Below are 20875 nucleotides of genomic sequence, written 5' to 3'. Positions count from 1 at the left end.
CGAACAATGTTAACAACACTCAAAATTGAGTAAACAAATCTATTTATATATTAAAGACGTGCTTTGGAGACTAGTAAGTATTTTTTAAACCTCCCGCTTTGGGCTGGATATGTCAATTTTGTAGTTCATACATGCATAATCTATCAGCAGAATTACTGTTTTACCTTAATTAGCCACAAAATCCCTGGGTTGAAAGCGACTTTTTACTGGAAGCTGTGCGGCAGCATTTTCCTTAAATTTACCCCCACGTGTGCCAGCCCCCTAGCAATTCGAGTTCCAGCCAATGACCTTTAGCCCCTCGCCATTTGAGTGACAGCTAGCAAGAAGCACACACAGCAGATCGAGAGAGAGAGAGAGAGCAATGACATGGTATACATATCTGCACATATGTGACGTAGTACACACTTTTGGGAGACCACTTTTGGCTTGTGAATGCTACCTTCAGAGGTACTGGCTAAAAAGTATAAACAAGTACTGGAGAATATCTTTAACTGCCCCTGAAATACAAAAGGGAGCTACACAGAATAATATATGTGACTAATATATGTGACTAGTCACCTAAACGACATTCCTCAATAATAGAACAATGGAAGGTACTATGTTATACCTTCCATTTGAGATTCCTGAAATATTTTAAGTCTGGCTTAATCACCTTAAAAACCACATATGTACTTTTCACATGATACTGTAAGTCTTATCTGTTTTGGAAGCATGACTGTTACATAACATTTCTACCATGAGGATGAGACTACGGGGTGGATGGGCTTGGCCTGTATTAATTGCAGCTTCCTCTATCCGTTCTCTAAGAGATTACAGTACGCTAGCTGGAATACGGTAATCCATGTATTGAAATGATCTGCACAGCTCTTTCATGCCCTCTCTCCAACTCTTGCTCTTATGTACAGCCAACAAGCAGAGCACGTCCTACTCTTTGCAGAAATCTGATTAAAGCGGGGTACTGCTGTATATGAGTACAGTCTAAGGTCATTTGCTCGGTGTGCTTGTGTAAACCAGCATTTACAGTATTTAATGTACTGTAGGTATACTTTGATGCTTTCATCGTTTAAGGCAAGACAGTGATAGAGTTGTCCAAGTAATACCCTTTGAAACAGGCTTTTAAGGCTAATGGAGAGATGACTGGTTGAGGCGTGAGTGATGAAAGATGCTGCCTGTGTCTTGAACAGAGTCGTTTGATTCTCCCTCAGTGGAAACGTATGTTGTCTTATAAAGCAGAGCTGGCTTTTGTAGTTGGTGGTGGTGGTGGGCTGCTTTATTGTAAGACTAGTCCCATGTGGCTCAGTTGGTAGAGCATGGAACTAGGGTTGTGGGTTTGATTCCCAAGGGGGACCAGTATGAAAATGTATGACTCACTACCAAAGTTGCTCTGGAAAAGTGTCTGCTAAGTAACTAAAACAAGATATGAAGTATTTGGGTCAGCATACCTGTGCAGTGACCCTGTTTTGAAACCTAGTGGCCAAAGAACTCAACCAAAGAGCGCAAAAGGAACAGAGGAAATAAATCACAGATAGAAGTGTTGCATTGATTCTTCGGGCCAATCAATAGTGTACATATGAGACTTGCTGTTCTGGACCTCATGTACACAGTGCACGTCCACATATAACTCTGTCGTTGCTCAGCAATCTCTACAAAGTAAACACTGGATCCATCAGCAAGGCATATGCAACACGGGAGGAATGCTTTATTTGTGCTGGCTGATGAAAAAACATTCTCAATGGAAGTTAAGCCGGGTGTAAGAACAGGAAGCAGCCAATGTCTAGTGCTTGTTCTCAGCTCTACTTAACTCCCTCTCTGATTCGACTCTGCTGGGACTGGACATCCGTTGGCCACTGAAACCATCTGGAGATTCATACTACTGTGACCAAACCACTGGCCTCTGCTGCAGTAGCTACAGCAGGATCAATTCTCTATCCCAACCCGTCAACACACAGATGAAATGGTGCTGCTGGCGTATCGGCCTGTTTGGAGTCAGGCAGCAATGATAGTTCAATGATACACTCCTTCCTTTCTGTATCCACCCGTCCTTGGTAGGAGGAGGTTCGGGAGGGTCTGAGATATTCAATGATTAAGAGTGTAGGACGAGTGTGAAGGCTGCTTTACAATTGTCTTTACTTGCAGATAATAATGCATATTATCATGTGAAAATTTGATGGATCCAAACATTGGCATAGTATAGATGTCGGTAGAGGAATTGAGATGGGAGGTGACAGATCTGCCACTACAAGAACGCCTTACTGTGTGGTCAACTAGTGTGGACACCTCAGGCTGAAATAAACAAGGACAATATTCAGTAGGACTGACCAATTGAATTAACATTTTAGTGACATGCCCTTGCATACCACACATGTTTTTCTTAGTGGGTGCATTGCACCCTCCTCCAGTAGCTTATTATCGCCACATTGACCTCCCTCCCAGCTTAGATCCACACATTGCACCATTGACCTCCACAGGGCGTTCAACAGGGGAAGATAATACACTCTAACCAACTATTTCATACGTCTCAATAAGGAAGTGCACAGCAGACACATGGGGGGGCGAAAAGGTCACCCAAAGCAACTTCACCTGACCGTAGATTACACAAAGCAGACCGCAAAGCAATTATGAAGACAATCATAAATCAGAGAAGAGACAACGGACTTTTCACACACTAATAACAAACCGCAGAGATTTACTGTAAGATAAGTTATTGGGAGTTTTTATTCTATTACGACTGAGCCTGGGAGGCCGGGAACCTCTATTCAAGTAAAATTAATGTTAACTGCTATTCTAAAATTGGACACTGCAGGAATTGTTCCTTACAGTAGTTTCGATCTAAACACAGAGGCATCATGCAAACTAACACTAAAGAGTAAATAAGTATGCCAATCTATGCATCTAAGTCTCTACGCTGAACAAAATACAAACGCAAGATGTGAAGTGTTGGTCCCATGTTTCATTAGCTGAAATAAAAGATCCCAGAAATGTTCCATACGCACAAAAAGCTTATTTCTCTAAAATATGGTGCACAAATTTGTTTACATCCCTATTAGTGAGCATTTCCCCTTTGCCAAGATAATCCATCCAACTGACAGGTGTGGCATATCAAGAAGCTGATTAAACAGCATGGTCATTACACAGGTGCACCTTGTGCTGGGGGTCAATAAAAAGCCACTCTAAAATGTGCAGTTTTGTCACACAACACAATGCCACAGATGTCTCAAGTTTTGAGGGAATGTGCAATTTGAATGCTGACTGCAGGATTGTCCACCAGAGCTGTTGCCAGAGAATGTAATGATCATTTCTCTACCATAAGCCACATCCAACGTTGTTTTAGAGAATTTGGTAGTATGTCCAACCGGCCTGTGTGGTTTAATGTGTTAAGATATGAGGAAAAGAGTCAAGCCAAAATGTGAAGAAAACAATTTGCCACTAAAAGTCTATAGTGAATCTAATTTCACTACAGTGTGATGTCCAGGTGGATTGAAGTTGTTGAATAGAATTCATTCTGCCTACTCAGTTATCCTGAGAGTGATCCTAGGCTACAGTATGAGCAGAGAGAGTAGATTGTTGTTTAGTGCAGCACATAACTGCAGCCTACTCAGGGAATTAAATCCACACACTGTACACACACAGCCTACCTGCCCCTCATTTGTACAGGATTGTATTACGTGCTTAACCATCCGTTAAGCAAGTGATATACTGTGTGTATACTATATTTTTAACAGCATTTTTATACTGTTGCGGGGTGGGTAATCACAGGGTTGCCGGTTCAAATACCAAGGCTGATGACTGCACCCTTGAGCAAGTCACCTAACCCCTAACCAGCTCCAGGTGCGCTGCTCTTTGGCTGCACCTGTGCTTCTTTAAGCCAGTCTGTGTGTCTGTGTGTGTGGTGTGTGTGTGGTGTGGTGTGTGATGTGAGTCCGTCATGGATGGAGGGTTGGGAATGAAAGAACAGACAGACAAAAATAAAAATGTCTGTTTTGATGGACAATAAAGTTGTACCAGTATGTTAACATATGCTGATGTTAACATTAAGATACATCTAGCCTTTGGTCGAACTCCATTGAGCTTATTGTTCTGGATTCAAATTGTATTCATATGTTTCAATACATAATTATTGATGTTATTGGTGTACAGAATGTATATTTCCATTTATTTTGGACAACTTATTGATTCACATAGCTTTGGAGGGTAAAATGGTCTTGAGGTCTCTGTGTTCCTTATTCCTTGGCTCTATGGCAGGGAAACAAGTCATGGCTGGGCAGGTGTGAATTAAATAGGCCCCATTGAATCCAATAGAAACACAGTCAAAGTGATCCGCTAATATTTCATTCAGCCAAATTGAACGCTGTCCCTTCAGTTTAGCCTCATGTCTTCATCCTGCCTCTAATAGCAAGGCTTCCCTGAGTGGCCATAATTACTTTCATGGCTAAGTTACACCACTGAAATCTAGGATGTCACAGGAGAAGGAGATTGCAGTCGATCATTCTCTAGCTGATCTTTTCTTATTTACCATATATAAGTTCATATCAGAGCTTGTTAATAGTTTTCACTAATACCTGCATTTGGTCAACAGCTCGCTCCCTGACGCACTCATGCACGTACGCACATATGGACGTATGGATGCGTTCACACCCCCCCCCCACACACACACACACATATACACACAGACAGACAATTCCCAACTCCTAAATCTCTTACCTGCAGAGGGGGTCTTGGCGGCAGTTCTTTCTGAGCTCCAGGCAGTAGGGTTTGACTTTGTCCTCGAAGGAGCAGAAGGGCACGATGGTCTGCCTCCTCCGTTCAGCACAGCCCAGGTCCTGGCAGGGGCAGAAGAGCAGCTGGTGGCTGTACTCGCTGGGCACCCGATCCAGGAACTGCCTCAGGGCCTTGTGGCAGCGCTTACGGTTACAGGGTTCCCCTTTGTTGCAAGTGGCAATGTAGGTGGAGCGCTGTTTCTTACAGGTGTTGTTGAGGTTGCAGGCCTTGGCTGCGTCCAGACACGGGTTACACGTCTTGCCTGGGTCAGAGCAAGTGTTGGCTTTAGGGGTGACAGTGTGCATCCCTGCAGAGAAGGGAGAAGAGGAGCACTGAAAAATAATATGCACTTAACTGCCTACTGCAAAACCATGTTGTTATCATAGGTCTGACCTATAGCATTTGTCAACTGGCTCATGACAAAACGCTTTCACACAATAATGATGATGATGACACTACTTGACCATGTTGGATGTCATGTTTGTGAGTGCTGAACGTGTGCTTCATGTGTTAGATCTCTCCCTATGCTGGGGGATATTCAATATCATATTTTTCTCCAAGCCAACCACAAGCCATCTGAGACTTGTATAGCTTGCCCATATCCATTCTTACTGAATTATTTATTTTTAGAGGCCTTGAGTGAAATGTGAATGAATAAAGTATGGATTGAGATAGTAAGTATATTCATCTTCTTTTACATTCAGTTTTGACTTCATGAGTGTGTCAAGATGATTCTGCTCATCTGATTGCTTCCACCACTAGAACATGATGTACTACAGCCGCTACTGTAAACACCGTGACACAGACCTTGATGCCGTTTACAACATGTAAATTAGATTTCTTGTTGCTTTTTGACATGTGTAATTGGTTTGTCAGTATGGACATTAAACACAGGAGCTCAAGGCCATGGTAAAGACTCACTCTGTGCTGTTGAATTGTGGCCTATTGAACACAGATGAACAATTTCTTATTGTCATAATACTGCCACCTAGCAATTGTACTGTAGCAAACAGATGGAGTCATTAGGTGTGCATATTCTGAGAGCACTCTGAACTGGTGGTACATGCCCACCTGCTATTGAGATGTCAAAAAACAAAACAAACAAAAAAACGGTATCACATTCACTCATATTCCACCTCCCTTGTATTCAGGGTGTATTAGAAAAGTTAACCTCTCTCCCCATGTAGATAATGATATTTCAGAGGCAGCGCTGGCTCAGTGACATCCAAGGAGATTCATCTCTTATTCAACAGAACCAATCTCATTCTGTGTCTATCACGCAGCGTCGAGGAAAAGCCTTTCCTATGGACCGCATGAGCAGCTGTATTGTCTGTAAGTGGTGCATCACAAAAGATCAATCCTAGAAATGTCATACACAGAATGGACATAACACACTCAGAGCCAAATAAAAAAGGATTTACCTTATTCAACCACATGGCAACATAGAGGCAACTTCCTGTCGATGGGAAGAAAAGTGAAAAGGTGGATCCTATTTTGTGAAGACAGGAAAACATTGTTGCCTTTCCAGATCTTTGTGAGCTTTGTCTTTATCCCTCCAGCAACAAGGCTACCCCGAGGAGGAGATCATGCTAGGTCAGAGTGCTGTGGGATGATCTGTGATTGGACTTCAAAGACAGCTGACATTAGCAGCAGGGATTGAGGCCAAACTGGGCAAACCTGGCCAAAGCGATACAGAACCAGGCCAGCCCAGCTGGAGGGGTGGTTTGGGGTTCTGTCCAAAGGCCCTACACATAACAGTGATGGATTGCAGCTCCTAAATCTCCTCTGTCCATCTGCAGCCATTAATGCGGTGCACAGGGGGTCCAGGATAAAAACAAAATAGGAGAGGGACGAGGTACAAAGATTTATCTGATCAAGCAGTGCAGTGGTTTGAGGTTTTACTATTTCTAATTGGAGAGAAAAGATTGAATTCGGTACTGAAAGCAGAAAGATATCCTGAGGCTCACAAAGACACAAAGGCCCTCAAAGGCTTGGTATACATATACAAACGGGAATGGAGTAGATGAATGGAAAATAAATAGTATTACAGGAAAATAATAGATTTTTCCAAGTGCATTATGAAAGGTTTTGCCTATACACCTTTCGGTAATACAAGAAGGGTGACAGGCAACTCGCAAAAACGGAAAGCTTTTGAAATCAGAGGCCGAATAGAGACTTGCTGATTACAGCAGGCCATCACTGATAGAGGAAACAATGTGTCGTGTACTGCCAAGAGATTGGACCACCACTTATGTATACGTGCTCAAGTGTTTTCAATTAACCTGGCCAATCATCATCACAATCAGCCTTTCACATGGGCTGTAATGATCAAACAATCCTCAAATCTCTCTAGGTGTCATTCCATTGCTGCATACACCAGCTACAGCCAGTCTTGGGAAAGCCTCACCATCACAATACCCTGATTCCGAGCCTTCTGCTGTATTAAGAAATCATGGAAATAGAGAGCTGTGTCCTGATTATTCCAGTGTACTGGTGTCTAAGGTGTTCACCGTGGGACAACAACTGATTAAGTACATGTTGCTGCATATATATTTTTTAGACTCTGTGACTATGTTGCCATGAGGCTCCGTTGACACATCTTTGCATGATAATCAGAGTCGTGCTTCTCATGCAATGAACGCTAGGTAGCAACGCGTGTGATTTTAATTGGTTTTTGGCACGCGCACAAATATACCAAATTCACTTCACAAGAAAAAAAGGTTTACCAATGTTACTTCACGCTTCCATATAGGAAAGAAAAAGCTCTCGGGGATCTGTAAACAAGCGCTTTTAATCGTAAAGTAAAGAGTAAAGTCATCTTTTAACCTAACCAGTTAAATGTAATGTCATAAAATGTAGATTTCCGCCTAAATAGACATACCCAAAAGTAATTATTTGTCATGAGATGGCCATAAATAATACCTAGTAATGCTTGTACTTGTCACGTTCTGACCTTTATTTCCTTTGTTTTGTCTTTATTTAGTATGGTCAGGGCGTGAGTTGGGGTGGGCAGTCTATGTTTGTATTTCTATGTTTTGCTATTTCTGTGTTTGGCCTGATATGGTTCTCAATCAGAGGCAGCTGTCAATTGTTGTCCCTGATTGGGAACCATATTTAGGTAGCCTGTTTTGTGTTGGGTTTTGTGGGTGGTTATCTTCAGTCTTCGTGTGTCTGCACAAGACAGAACTGTTTCGGTTTTTCACATTTTGTCACGTCCTGACCATAGTGCTTATTTGTTTTGCTTGTTTTAGTGTTGGTCAGAACGTGAGCTGGGTGGGCATTCTATGTTGTGTGTCTAGTTTGTCTGTTTCTGTGTTCAGCCTAATATGGTTCTCAATCAGAGGCAGCTGTCAATCGTTGTCCCTGATTGAGAATCATATATAGGTGGCTTGTTTTGTGTTGGGATTTTGTGGGTGGTTGTTTCCTGTGTCAGTGTTTGTGCCACACGGGACTGTGACGGTTAGTACGTTTGTTGTTTTGTGTTTTGTCTAGTTTTCTTGTCATTAAATCATGGAAACTTACCACGCTGTACATTGGTCCTCCGATCCTTCTCGCCTCTCCTCGTCTGAGGAGGAGGACGACTTAGACTGCCGTTACAGAACCACCCACCTAACTCGGACCAAGCAGCGTGGAAACGGGCAGCAGCGACAGCAGCAGCGGTACCAGGAGGAATGGACATGGGAGGAGATTCTGGACGGTAAAGGACCCTGGGCAGAGCCAGAGGAGTGTCACCGCCCCAAAGCGGCGCTGGAGGCAGCAAAAGCGGAGAGGCGGCATTATGAGGCGCTAGCAAGGCAGAGCGGCTGGAAGCCCGAGAGGCTCACCCAAAAATTTATTGGGGGGGGGGGGGGGGCTAAAGGGGAGTGTGGCGAAGTCAGGTAGGAGACCTGCGCCAACTTCCCGGGCTTACCGTGGAGAGCGAGAGTACGGGCAGACACCGTGTTGTGCGGAAGAGCGCACGGAGTCTCCTGTACGTGTGCTTAGCCCGGTGCGGTACATTCCAGCTTCACGTATCGGCCGGGCTAGAGTGGGCATCGAGCCAGGCGCCATGAAGCCGGCTCAACACAGCTGGTCTCCAGTGCGTCTCCTCGGGCCGGCGTACATGGCACCAGCCTTACAAATGGTGTCCCCGGTTCGCCAGCATAGCCCAGTGCGGGCTATTCCACCTCGCCGCACTGGCAGGGCTACGGGGACCATTCAACCAGGTAAGGTTGGGCAGGCTCGGTGCTCACGAGCTCGTGTACTCCTTCACGGTCCGGTATATCCGGCGCCACCTTCCCGCCCCAGCCCAGTACCATCAGTGCCTACACCACGCACCAGGCTTCCAGTGCGTCTCCAGAGCCCTGTTCCTCCTCCACGCACTCTCCCTGTGGTGCGTGTCTCCAGCCCAGTACCTCCAGTTCCGGCACCACGCACCAGGCCTACTGTGCGCCTCAGCAGGTCAGAGTCGGTCGTCTGCTCAGCGCAGTCTGAGGTGCTTGCCTGCCCAGCGCCGTCTGAGCTGCCTTGCCTGCCCAGCGCCGTCTGAGCTGCCTGCCTGCCCAGCGCCGTCTGAGCCATCCGTCTGCCCAGCGCCGTCTGAGCCATCCGTCTGCCCAGCGCCATCGGAGCCATCCGTCTGCCCAGCGCCATCCGAGCCATCCGTCTGCCCAGCGCCATCCGAGCCATCCGTCTGCCCAGCGCCATCTGAGCCGCCCGTCTATCCCGAGCCATCAGAGCCGCCGCTAGAGCCGTCAGTCAGTCAGGAGCTGCCAGAGCCGCCAGCCAGTCAGGAGCTGCCAGAGCCGCCAGCCAGTCAGGAGCTGCCAGAGCCGCCAGCCAGTCAGGAGCTGCCAGAGCCGCCAGCCAGTCAGGAGCTGCCAAAGCCGCCAGCCAGTCAGGAGCTGCCAAAGCCGCCAGCCAGTCAGGAGCTGCCAGAGCCGCCAGCCAGTCAGGAGCTGCCAGAGCCGCCAGCCAGTCAGGAGCTGCCAGAGCCGCCAGCCAGTCAGGAGCTGCCAGAGCCGCCAACCAGTCAGGAGCTGTCAGAGCCGCCAGCCAGTCATGAGCTGCCTTCCAGTCATGAGCTGCCCTCCAGTCATGAGCTACCTTCCAGTCATGAGCTGCCTTCCAGTCATGAGCTGCCTTCCAGTCATGAGCTGCCTTCCAGTCATGAGCTGCCCTCCAGTCATGAGCTGCCCTCCAGTCATGAGCTGCCTTCCAGTCATGAGCTGCCCTCCAGTCATGAGCTGCCCTCCAATCATGAGCTGCCCCTCAGCCCGGAGCTGCCCCTCAGTCCGGAGCTGCCCCTCAGTCCGGAGCTGCCATTTGTCCTGAGCTACCTCTCTGTCCTGAGCTACCTCTCTGTCCTGAGCTACCTCTCTGTCCTGAGCTACCTCTCTGTCCTGAGCTACCTCTCTGTCCTGAGCTACCTTTCTGTCCTGAGCTACCTCTCTGTCCTGAGCTGTCTCCTAAATTTAGTGGGGACCTTGGTGAGGATTCCTAGGCCAAGATCGGGGGCGAGGGTTGCCACTCAAAGGACGCTAAGGAGGGGGACAAAGACAATGGTGGAGTGGTGGCCTCGTCCTGCGCCGGAGCCGCCACCGCGGACAGATGCCCACCCAGACCCTCCCCTTGAGTTTTAGGGGTGCGTTCGGAGTCCGCACCTCAGGAGGGGGGGTACTGTCACGTCCTGACCATAGTGCTTATTTGTTTTGCTTGTTTTAGTGTTGGTCAGGACGTGAGCTGGGTGGGCATTCTATGTTGTGTGTCTAGTTTGTCTGTTTCTGTGTTCAGCCTAATATGGTTCTCAATCAGAGGCAGCTGTCAATCGTTGTCCCTGATTGAGAATCATATATAGTTGGCTTGTTTTGTGTTGGGATTTTGTGGGTGGTTGTTTCCTGTGTCAGTGTTTGTGCCACACGGGACTGTGACGGTTAGTACGTTTGTTGTTTTGTGTTTTGTCTAGTTTTCTTGTCATTAAATCATGGAAACTTACCACGCTGTACATTGGTCCTCCGATCCTTCTCGCCTCTCCTCGTCTGAGGAGGAGGACGACTTAGACTGCCGTTACACATTTGTTGTTTTTGTATTTTGAGTGTTCACTTTTATTAAACAAGATGAACAATTACCACGCTGCACATTGGTCTTCCGATCCTTCTAACTTCTCCTCCTCAGACGAGGAGGAAGACGAAAGCCGTTACAGTACTGCCAGAAAAAGTAGCATGGTATAAAGAGTTATACACCACCGTTCAAAAGTTTGGGGTCACTTAGAAATGTCCTTGTTTTTGAAAAAAAGCACATTACATAAAATGTATCAGAAATACAGTGTAGATATTGTTAATGTTGTAAATGACTATTGTAGCTGGATTTTTTTAAATTATTTTTAATGGAATATCTACATACATATCTGCATACAGAGGCTCATTATCAGCAACCATCACTCCTGTGTTCCAATGGCACTGTAATGGTTTTCTTCCAGGGGTGAAGGAGTGGACCAAAGTGCAGCGCGGCTAGTGTTAAACATGTTTAATACCAGAACAAGTGAAACACTACCAACAACATACAAAATAACAAATGTGCAAAACCGATACAGACCTATCTGGTGCAGAACACAAACACAGAGACAGGTAACAAACACCCACAAAATCCCAACACAAAACAAGCCTCCTATATATGAGTCTCAATCAGAGACAACGACTACCATCTGTCTCTGATTGAGAACCCACACTAGGCTGACATAGAAACAGACAAACTAGACACACAACATAGAATTCCCACCCAGCTCACGTCCTGACCAACTAAACACATACAAAACAACAGAAAACAGGTCAGGAACGTGACAGAACCCCCCCCTCAAGGTGCGAACTCCGGGCGCACCCCTAAAACTCAAGGGGAGGGTCTGGGTGGGCATCATTCCGCGGTGGCGGCTCCGGCGGTGGACGAGGGCACCACTCCACCATTGTCTTTGTCCACCTCCTTAGCGTCCCTTGAGTGGCGACCCTCGCCCCTGACCATGGTCCAGGAACCTTCACCAACTCCCCTCTACAATAGAGGAGACAACTCAGGACAGAGAGGTAGTTCAGGACAAAGAGGTAGCTCAGGACAGAGAGGTAGCCCAGGACAGAGAGGTAGCTCAGGCCAGAGGGACAACTCCGGACTAGTGGCAGCTCCGGACTGAGTGGCAGCTCCGGACTGAGTGGCAGCTCATGACTGGAGGGCAGCTCATGACTGGAGGGCAGCTCATGACTGGAGGGCAGCTCAGGACTGGAGGGCAGCTCAGGACTGGAGGGCAGCTCATGACTGGAGGGCAGCTCATGACTGGAGGGCAGCTCATGACTGTAGGGCAGCTCATGACTGAAGGGCAGCTCATGACTGAAGGGCAGCTCATGACTGTAGGGCAGCTCATGACTGTAGGGCAGCTCATGACTGTAGGGCAGCTCTGGCAGCTCCTGACTGGCTGGCGTCTCTGGCAGCTCCTGACTGGCTGGCGTCTCTGGCAGCTCCTGACTGGCTGGCGTCTCTGGCAGCTCCTGACTGGCTGGCGTCTCTGGCAGCTCCTGACTGGCTGGCGTCTCTGGCAGCTCCTGACTGGCTGGCGTCTCTGGCAGCTCCTGACTGGCTGGCGGCTCTGGCAGCTCCTGACTGACGGACGGCTCTAGCGGCTCCTGACTGACGGACGGCTCTAATGGCTCGGGACAGACGGGCGGCTCTAATGGCTCGTGGCAGACGGATGACTCAGATGGCGCTGGGCAGACAGATGGCTCAGACGGCGCTGGGCAGACGGATGGCTCAGATGGCGCTGGGCAGACGGATGGCTCAGACGGCGCTGGGCAGACGGATGGCTCAGACGGCGCTGGGCAGACGGATGGCTCAGACGGCGCTGGGCAGACGGATGGCTCAGACGGCGCTGGGCAGACGGACGGCTCAGACGGCGCTGGGCAGACGGACAGTTCAGACGGCGTTGGGCAGACGGGCAGTTCAGGCGCCGCTGGGCAGACGGGCAGTTCAGGCACCGCTGGGCAGACGGCAGACTCTGGCCGGCTGAGACGCACTATAGGCCTGATGCGTGGTGCCGGAACTGGAGGTACCGGGCTGAGGGCACGCACCTCAGGGCGAGTGCGGGGAGGAGGAACAGGGCTCTGGCGATGCACTGGAAGCCTGGTGCGTGGTGTAGGCACTGGTGGTACTGGGCTGGGGCGGGAAGGTGGCGCCGGATATACCGGACCGTGAAGGAGGACACGTGCTCTTGAGCACCGAGCCTCTCCAACCTTACCAGTTTGAATGGTCCCCGTAGCCCTGCCAGTGCGGCGAGGTGGAACAACCCGCACTGGGCTATGCAGGCGAACCGGGGACACCACCTGTAAGGCTGGTGCCATGTACGCCGGCCCGAGGAGACGTACTGGAGGCCAGATACGTTGGGCCGGCTTCATGACATCCAGCTCGATGCCCAACCTAGCCCTCCCAGTGTGGCAAGGTGGAATAGCCCGCACTGGGCTAAGCACGCGTACTGGGGACACCGTGCGCTTTACCGCATAACACGGTGTCTGACCAGTACGACGCCCTCTCACTCCACGGTAAGCCCGGGGAGTTGGCTCAGGTATCCGACCTGGCTTCGCCACACTCCCCTTTAGCCCCCCCCCAAGAAATTTTTGGGTGAGCCTCTCGGGCTTCCAGCCTCTCTTACGTGCTGCCTCCTCAATCCACCGCTCCTGGGCTGTGGCTGCCTCCTTCTCCTCCCGAGAGCAGCGATTCTCTCCCACCTTTGCCCAGGGTCCTTTTCCGTTTATGATTTCCTCCCATGACCATTCCTCCTGGTACCGCTGCTGCTGTTGCTGCTGCCCGTTGCCACGCTGCTTGGTCCGGGTTTGGTGGGTGTTTCTGTAATGGTTTTCTTCCAGGGGTGAAGGAGAGGACCAAAGTGCAGCGCGGCTAGTGTTAAACATGTTTAATACCAGAACAAGTGAAACACTACCAACAACATACAAAATAACAAATGTGCAAAACCGATACAGACCTATCTGGTGCAGAACACAAACACAGAGACAGGTAACAAACACCCACAAAATCCCAACACAAAACAAGCCTCCTATATATGAGTCTCAATCAGAGACAACGACTACCATCTGTCTCTGATTGAGAACCCACACTAGGCTGACATAGAAACAGACAAACTAGACACACAACATAGAATTCCCACCCAGCTCACGTCCTGACCAACTAAACACATACAAAACAACAGAAAACAGGTCAGGAACGTGACAGGCACGTTGTCTTAGCTAATCCAAGTTTATAATTTTAAAAGGCTAATTGATCATTAGAAAACCCATTTGCAATTATGTTAGCACAGCTGAAAACTGTTGTTCTGATTAAAGAAGCAATAAAACTAGCCTTCTTTAGACTGGTTGAGTATCTGGAGAATCAGCATTTGTGGGATCGATTACAGGCTCAACATGGCCAGAAACAAAGACCTTTCTTCTGAAACTCGTCAGTCTATTCTTGTTCTGAGAAACGAAAGCTATTCCATGTGAGAAATTGCCAAGAAACTGAAGATCTCGTACCACGCTGTGTACTACTCCCTTCGCAGAACAGCGCAAACTGGCTCTAACCAGAATAGAAAGAGGAGAGGGAGGCCCCGGTGCACAACTGAGCAAGAGAACAAGTACATTAGAGTGTCTAGTTTGAGAAACAGACACCTCAAGTCCTCAACTGGCAGCTTCATTAAATAGTACCCGCAAAACACCGGTCTCAACGTCAACAGTGAAGAGGCGATCCCGGGATGCTGAACTTCTAGGCAGAGTTCCTCTGTCCAGTGTCTGTGTTCTTTTGCCTATCTTTTCTTTTTATTGGCCAGTCTCAGATATGGCTTTTTATTTGCAACTCTGCCTAGAAAGCCAGCATCCTGGAGTCGCCTCTTCACTGTTGACGTTGAGACTGGTGTTTTGCGGGTACTATTTAATGAAGCTGACAGATAATACTGCTTTGCTGCAATAACTAGCCTCTCCCGTTTCATAATCTGTACTGTAAGCGGAGATGCGAGGTTCACAGCCAGAGGAAATCAATCCTTGTCTTGATAGGTCAGAAAATGTGACATGTCTCTCCCTATGCAAATGAGATGTCAGGTTTCACATACTGCATCTCAGATGAGAGCGGAGAGCGACATGTGAAGCGGGACAACCAGAGCTTTGACAGAGGGGACACCACTTGATTTTGCACCATTCACTGTGCACAAAAATGTTGGTCGGATCCGGTCCAGAACAGCTCACAGTCCCATAAATAGGGGACTTAACGTTTAAGAGTTAAATGTTAATAGGGGGCTCGTCCACAGCGTTCATTAGTGTAAAGTACGTGATGGCCATCTACTGAAAAGCACAATGTAGTCATTACGGGCCAAGCAAGAGATAAGGATTTAGGTGTTTTCAAGAGAAGGGATCTTCCTTTCCACAGTAATTGCTCTCCCCCTTATTTGAATCCTGCATTTCAGACACCATCCCAGACTCTGGGGACCAGGAGTTCAGTCGAGGTTAGAGAGGGGCTCTTGGCTCCGGGTATGCTCACTGTAATTAGGATGGGTGCCAAAGTTTGGATTTAATATGGCCCTTAGTGAGTGTGAAGGAGCTTGTTATAATGTATTTAGTCTATACCCCTGGGAGCCTTGTCAAGCATTTCTCTGTCAAAGAGTTCATCAGTTATTAGCTCAGGCTTGTGTCAGAGCAGGGTTTTCAGGGGTTAGGTAATGCCACGGCTACACGCTATGACATTTCCCAACAGTAAAACTGACTGTGCATGTTTGGGATCTGTAATGATATCAGTAGGACAACTATTTTATACGCTGTTTATATGTGCTCTAATAAGACGGCTGCTTTAACAGTTCAGAACTGTTTTCCAAATATGAGACCGATAAACTAGCACTTCAGTTCTATGATCTAACACACAGAGTGAAAGCGAGGGCAGCCACTGATTCTAAAAACATGTCAGCTCTACGGTACCTAAACATGTTTCCAAATTCTTGAGTAGTTTGTGAACAGCAGCTGACACTGGGCTTTAAAACACTTCCTGCTATGTTGCAGTATGGCTTTATGTTTAGTATTCAGATTGCAATTGATGGTTTCTGCCGTCGTGCAGTATAATTCCTTCAATAGTCCATCATGTTTGGCAATCATGCATATCAAACCTGGGACAAATATCATCACCTGGGACAAATGTGCAAGCGAGTCGATTCACATCTCTATCAAGATGCTGGCATTGCTTCACCTATTCCCCAAACATCAGTGTAAGTGTCTAATTCTGCTAACAAAACTAACTAATGAGCTTTGCCATGTTCATGTTTGGAGGATTATTCAATATTCTGTTTAATTCCACCTTGTTAGAATAACGCTGACTGCACTAACAACTAATACGTTACCCTTAGACCCAACACTCATTAAGTGTCCATGGAGAAAACGAAGAGGCAACTCCTAGTTGTAAATGTAAACCTATTTTAAGTGCACATAGTATAGCAGCTATTCAACAACAGTACACTGGCCTAAAGCACGGCAACATTGTCTTTGAGAACGGAATGGTAATTGTTATGAGGGCAAGGTGAGAATGTCCAGTGTTGCGCTGCATGCTGAGCACGACTGTTGCGCCAGTCCTTTTCCCCCCAGCTGTATAGAAATAGGTTTCTCCATTTAATTGGATGGTGGGCATGTGGAGCAGAGAGGTGAGAGGCTTAGTAGGAAGTGTTAGAAGGTCTAACTAAGCGGTGTCAAAGTCAATTCCTGGAGGACACGTGCTGCTTTTTTATCCTGGCCTCTGCTCTTAATAAGTGAATTAGCTCAACATTGGGTCACAAGGATGGAACAATTTGTGTAAAATAAAATTGAAATTACAGTCAAGTATATATTTGTATGCTATGGGATAATTTGTTATATAAAATTGATAATCATCTGGTGTTGAATGAGGGGCCAACCTACTGAGGTAGAAAAATGATATGAGTGCTAACCAATATCTCTCACAATGCTCAAGAGTAAAACTATTGACTTGTACACATTGAAGTAAGAAAATGGTGGACTTGTGAGGTTTGACTTGGGCAATGCATACTCTCACTTTCCTCTCAGTCATTTGCTTAATTACCGCTGTGTGAATTTAGAGATACAGTGGAGTATGTCTTTTCCCCCATCACTGGTGTCCTTATCTCTCTCACTATAAACTCTTAAGTTGTGGAGATAATTTTTCAATTTTCAGCCTTCCTCCTAGAGAGTGTATTTCCCCATCCACATCAACACAGCAAGATATCGCATTCCCTGAGCTTTGGTTCAGTTTACCATTTTATAAGTGATTAAGCACACTTTTGTGCAGTTGAAATCGGCGTGGAAAGTATTTCAGAGAACAACCGTAATTACTTATCTGTTTGCCTGTGGGCTTTTCTCATCACCACAATCAATTATTCTGTCCTCTGAAATAATAAATGACTAAGGCTAAATGGATTTAGGAGAGCAAATCAGATATTTCACCTTTGAAAGAAACATTTTTGGAAACAGTTCTAGCAAAAATGAACATATTATTAATGAGCCCCAGCTGCTGTTTCAAAAGGTGCTGAAAAATGACCAGGATGTAGGATACACAACCATTTGAGCCTCCTTCATATGGACCATAGGTTAAAACGCCAAGGTATTCAAAGCCACTTCCAATTTGTATCTTGTCTGGTGTTCTCCTTTTTGATAGATCAAACCAGTATATTTTCAAGCAACCTATGTCGTTTACTGACTTCAAGCTAAAGGGATTATGCAGAAAGCGTGTCTTTCTTGTACCTCCAAGCTATAAAACAAAGCATGATGCATCGGCCAGGAAAAGCAAATGTGGCATCTCTGCTGTATACTGCTTTTAGCAAATGATGCTCGATCATCCTCCGGAAATTTCTGCAGGATCTGGAGAACGGAAGTGATTGAATGTTCAAATGACTGTAGCCTATATTTCCTATAGTTGTGGCAATGGCCCTGCGGTCCTCATGTTTCACCTTTTTTTAATATATACATTTTTTGCGATAGTCTCTCTCAGGGCTCTATTTCCGACTGGCGTTAAGGCGGCGCTAGATTCAACTTGTAAAAGCTAGCGTTCTGCTAGTTAAGACTGGCCAAAAGCTTGTCATAGCTGTAACGCAATTTGTAGGAGGCGCACAGTAGCCTAATCAGTAGCCTATAACCAATGTTTTATTAAAATATCACAAGCAGCAAAACAGTCAACAGACTTTCTTTACATTTCTGTTGGATCTAACCGTCAAATTGCACGAATTCTGATCGCTGCCCTTGGTGCTGAATCCGCTTGGATCCTAAGCCATTTGCCTGTTTTTTTGTTTGCCTTTCACGTGGCAAAGTCAGTAACAGGCCATATCAACAGATATGGTAGGCTAATCTTCTTAACTTTTGTCCAATTGTTCATGGCTCGAAAATGTATAGCATGCGAATGCAATTTGTATTGACTAATAGTTCCATGTTAACTAGGCCTATTGTAAGATTAGTGTATACTATTTAATAAACTATATTCAATGGATAGGACAAACATCCATGCCTCCTACCGAAGAGTTAGAAGGCCTAGAAGGCCAGCATCCCGGAGTCGTCTCTTCACTGTAGACGTTGAGACTGGTGTTTTGCAGGTACTATTTAATGAAGCTGCCAGTTGAGGACTTGTGAAGCGTCTGTTTCTCAAACTAGACACTAATGTACTTGTCCTCTTGCTCATCTGAGATGCAGTATGTGAAACCTAACATCTCATTTGCATAGGGAGAGACATGTCACATTTTCTGGCCTATCAAGACAAAGGATGTATTTCCTCTGGCTCTGAACCTCAAATTTCCGCTTACAATCCGGTTTATGAAATGGGAGAGCCATTGCAGCAAAAGCAGTATTATCTGGCAGCTTCATTAAATAGTACCCGCAAAACACCAGTCTCAACGTCAACAGTGAAGAGGCGACTCTGGGATGCTGGCCTTCTAGGCAGAGTTGCAAAGAAAAAGACATATCTGAGACTGGCCAATAAAAAGAAAAGATGGGCAAAAGAACACAGACATTGGACTGAGGAACTCTGCCTAGAAGGTCAGCATCCCGGGATCTACACTATATTTCTGATCAATTTGATGTTATTTTACTGGACCAAAAATGTGCTTTTCTTTCAAAAACAATGACATTTCTAAGTGGTCCCAAACTTTTGAACGGTAGTGTATGTTTAACAATGTATTTCCATATTGAAGGAATGCACTCGGTGCTCCCGAGTGGCGCAGTGGTCTAAGGCACTGCATCTCAGTGCTTGAGGCTTTACTACAGACACCCTGGGTTGAATCCAGGCTGTATCACAACCGGCTGTGATTGGGAGTCCCATAAGGCGGCACACAATTGGCCCAGCATCAACTGTAAATAAGAATTTGTTCTTAACCTGTTGAGGACAGAGGGCGCTGTTTTCACTTTGGGGGAAAATCGTGCCCAATTTAAACGGCCTCGTACTCAATTCTTGCTCGTACAATATGCATATTATTATTACTATTGGATGGAAAACACTCTCTAGTTTCTAAAACCGTTTGAATTATATCTGTGAGTAAAACAGAACTCATTTTGCAGCAAACTTCCTGACAGGAAGTGGAAAATCTGAAATCGATGCTCTGTTCTAGGGCCTGCCTATAAATGTCCTTGATATTTATTAGTATAGATCCACTTCATACGTCTTCCACTAGATGTCGACAGACAGTGAGAGAAGAAATGGAGTGTATAACTTGATCTGGGGTCGAATAAAAGCTCTCGGCATGACGTGTCACCAGTTTCCTGTTTTCTGGAGAGCGCGTGAAGGGACCTGGTTTTGCCTTCTGAAAAGCTGCCGTTATAGACGACTAATATCTCCGGCTTTGATTTTATTTGATACATGTGACAATATCATCGTAAAGTATGTTTTTTCAATATAGTTTTATAGGGATTATTGAAATTTATTCGGGACGTTAGGCGTGTTGCGTTGTGTGCCTTTGTTCAGGAAGGAGAGCTTCGCGCTACTTTGCTAGCTTTCCGTGCTAATTGACTGGAGAAGAGGACATTCTAAAACCAAACAACGATTGTTCTGGACAAAGGACCCCTTGTACAACATTCTGATGAAAGATCATCAAAAGTAGGACCCATTTTATGATGCTATTTCATATATCTGTCGAACATGTGAAATAGTCGTTTGCGCCCAGATTTTGGGTACTCTCTCGCTATAACTAAGCTGGATGTCGTAATGAAGTTATTTTTAGAATTCTAACACGGCGATTGCATTAAGAACTAGTGTATCTATCATTTCCTATACAACATGTATTTTCTAGTAACGTTTATGAATAGTTATTTGGTCAGAATAGTTGAGTGTCATAAAAATATCCGCACATTCTGGGGAAAAGATGCTACGTTAGCACAATGTATAACCACTGATTTCAGCTCTAAATATGCACATTTTCGAACAAAATATAAGTGTATGTATAACCTGATGTTATAGGACTGTCATCTGATGAAGGTTTATGAAGGTTAGTGAAAATTAATATCTTTTGCTGGTTTATTCCCTATCGCTAACGTGCCTATTGCTATCGCTAACGTGCCTTGATGAATGAATGCGGTAGTGTGGTAGGCAATTGTAGTAAGCTAATATAATGCTATATTGTGTTTTCGCTGTAAAACACTTAAAAAATCTGAAATATTGGCTGGATTCACAAGATGTTTGTCTTTAATTTGCTGTACACCATCGATTTTTCAGAAATGTTTTATGATGAGTATTTAGGTATTTGACGTTGGTGTCTGTAATTACTCTGGCTGCTTCGGTTATATTTCTGACGGTAGCTGTGATGGTAGCTGCAATGTAAAACTGATTTATACCTCAAATATGCACATTTTTCGAACAAAACATAGATTTATTGTATAACATGTTATAAGACTGTCATCTGATGAAGTTGTTTCTTGGTTAGTTTGGTTGGTTCTTGGTTAGTTAGGTTGGCTTTGTGCATGCTACCTGTGCTGTGAAAAATATCTGTCCTTTTTTGTATTTGGTGGTGAGCTAACATAAATATATGTGGTGTTTTCGCTGTAAAACATTTTAAAAATCGGACATGTTGACTGGATTCACAAGATGTGTATCTTTCATTTGCTGTATTGGACTT

The 20875-nt window shown here is 45.9% G+C and overlaps 1 protein-coding gene across 1 annotated transcript in view; it reads right to left on the bottom strand.

Moving 5' to 3' along the window:
• Positions 1-20875, bottom strand: part of LOC120063553 (GDNF family receptor alpha-2-like) — a 105222-nt gene that overhangs the window by 45746 nt on the left and 38601 nt on the right. Inside the window, exon 4 of the mRNA XM_039013910.1 lies at positions 4702-5065. Coding sequence (XP_038869838.1) covers positions 4702-5065 — 364 coding nt within the window. The remainder of the gene's footprint in view (positions 1-4701; positions 5066-20875) is intronic.

This window comes from Salvelinus namaycush, chromosome 18, assembly GCF_016432855.1.
Source record: "Salvelinus namaycush isolate Seneca chromosome 18, SaNama_1.0, whole genome shotgun sequence".
Lineage (NCBI taxonomy): Eukaryota > Metazoa > Chordata > Actinopteri > Salmoniformes > Salmonidae > Salvelinus > Salvelinus namaycush.
Note: the sequence above shows the minus strand (reverse complement) of the source record. Positions and strands in the feature narration are given on the sequence as shown.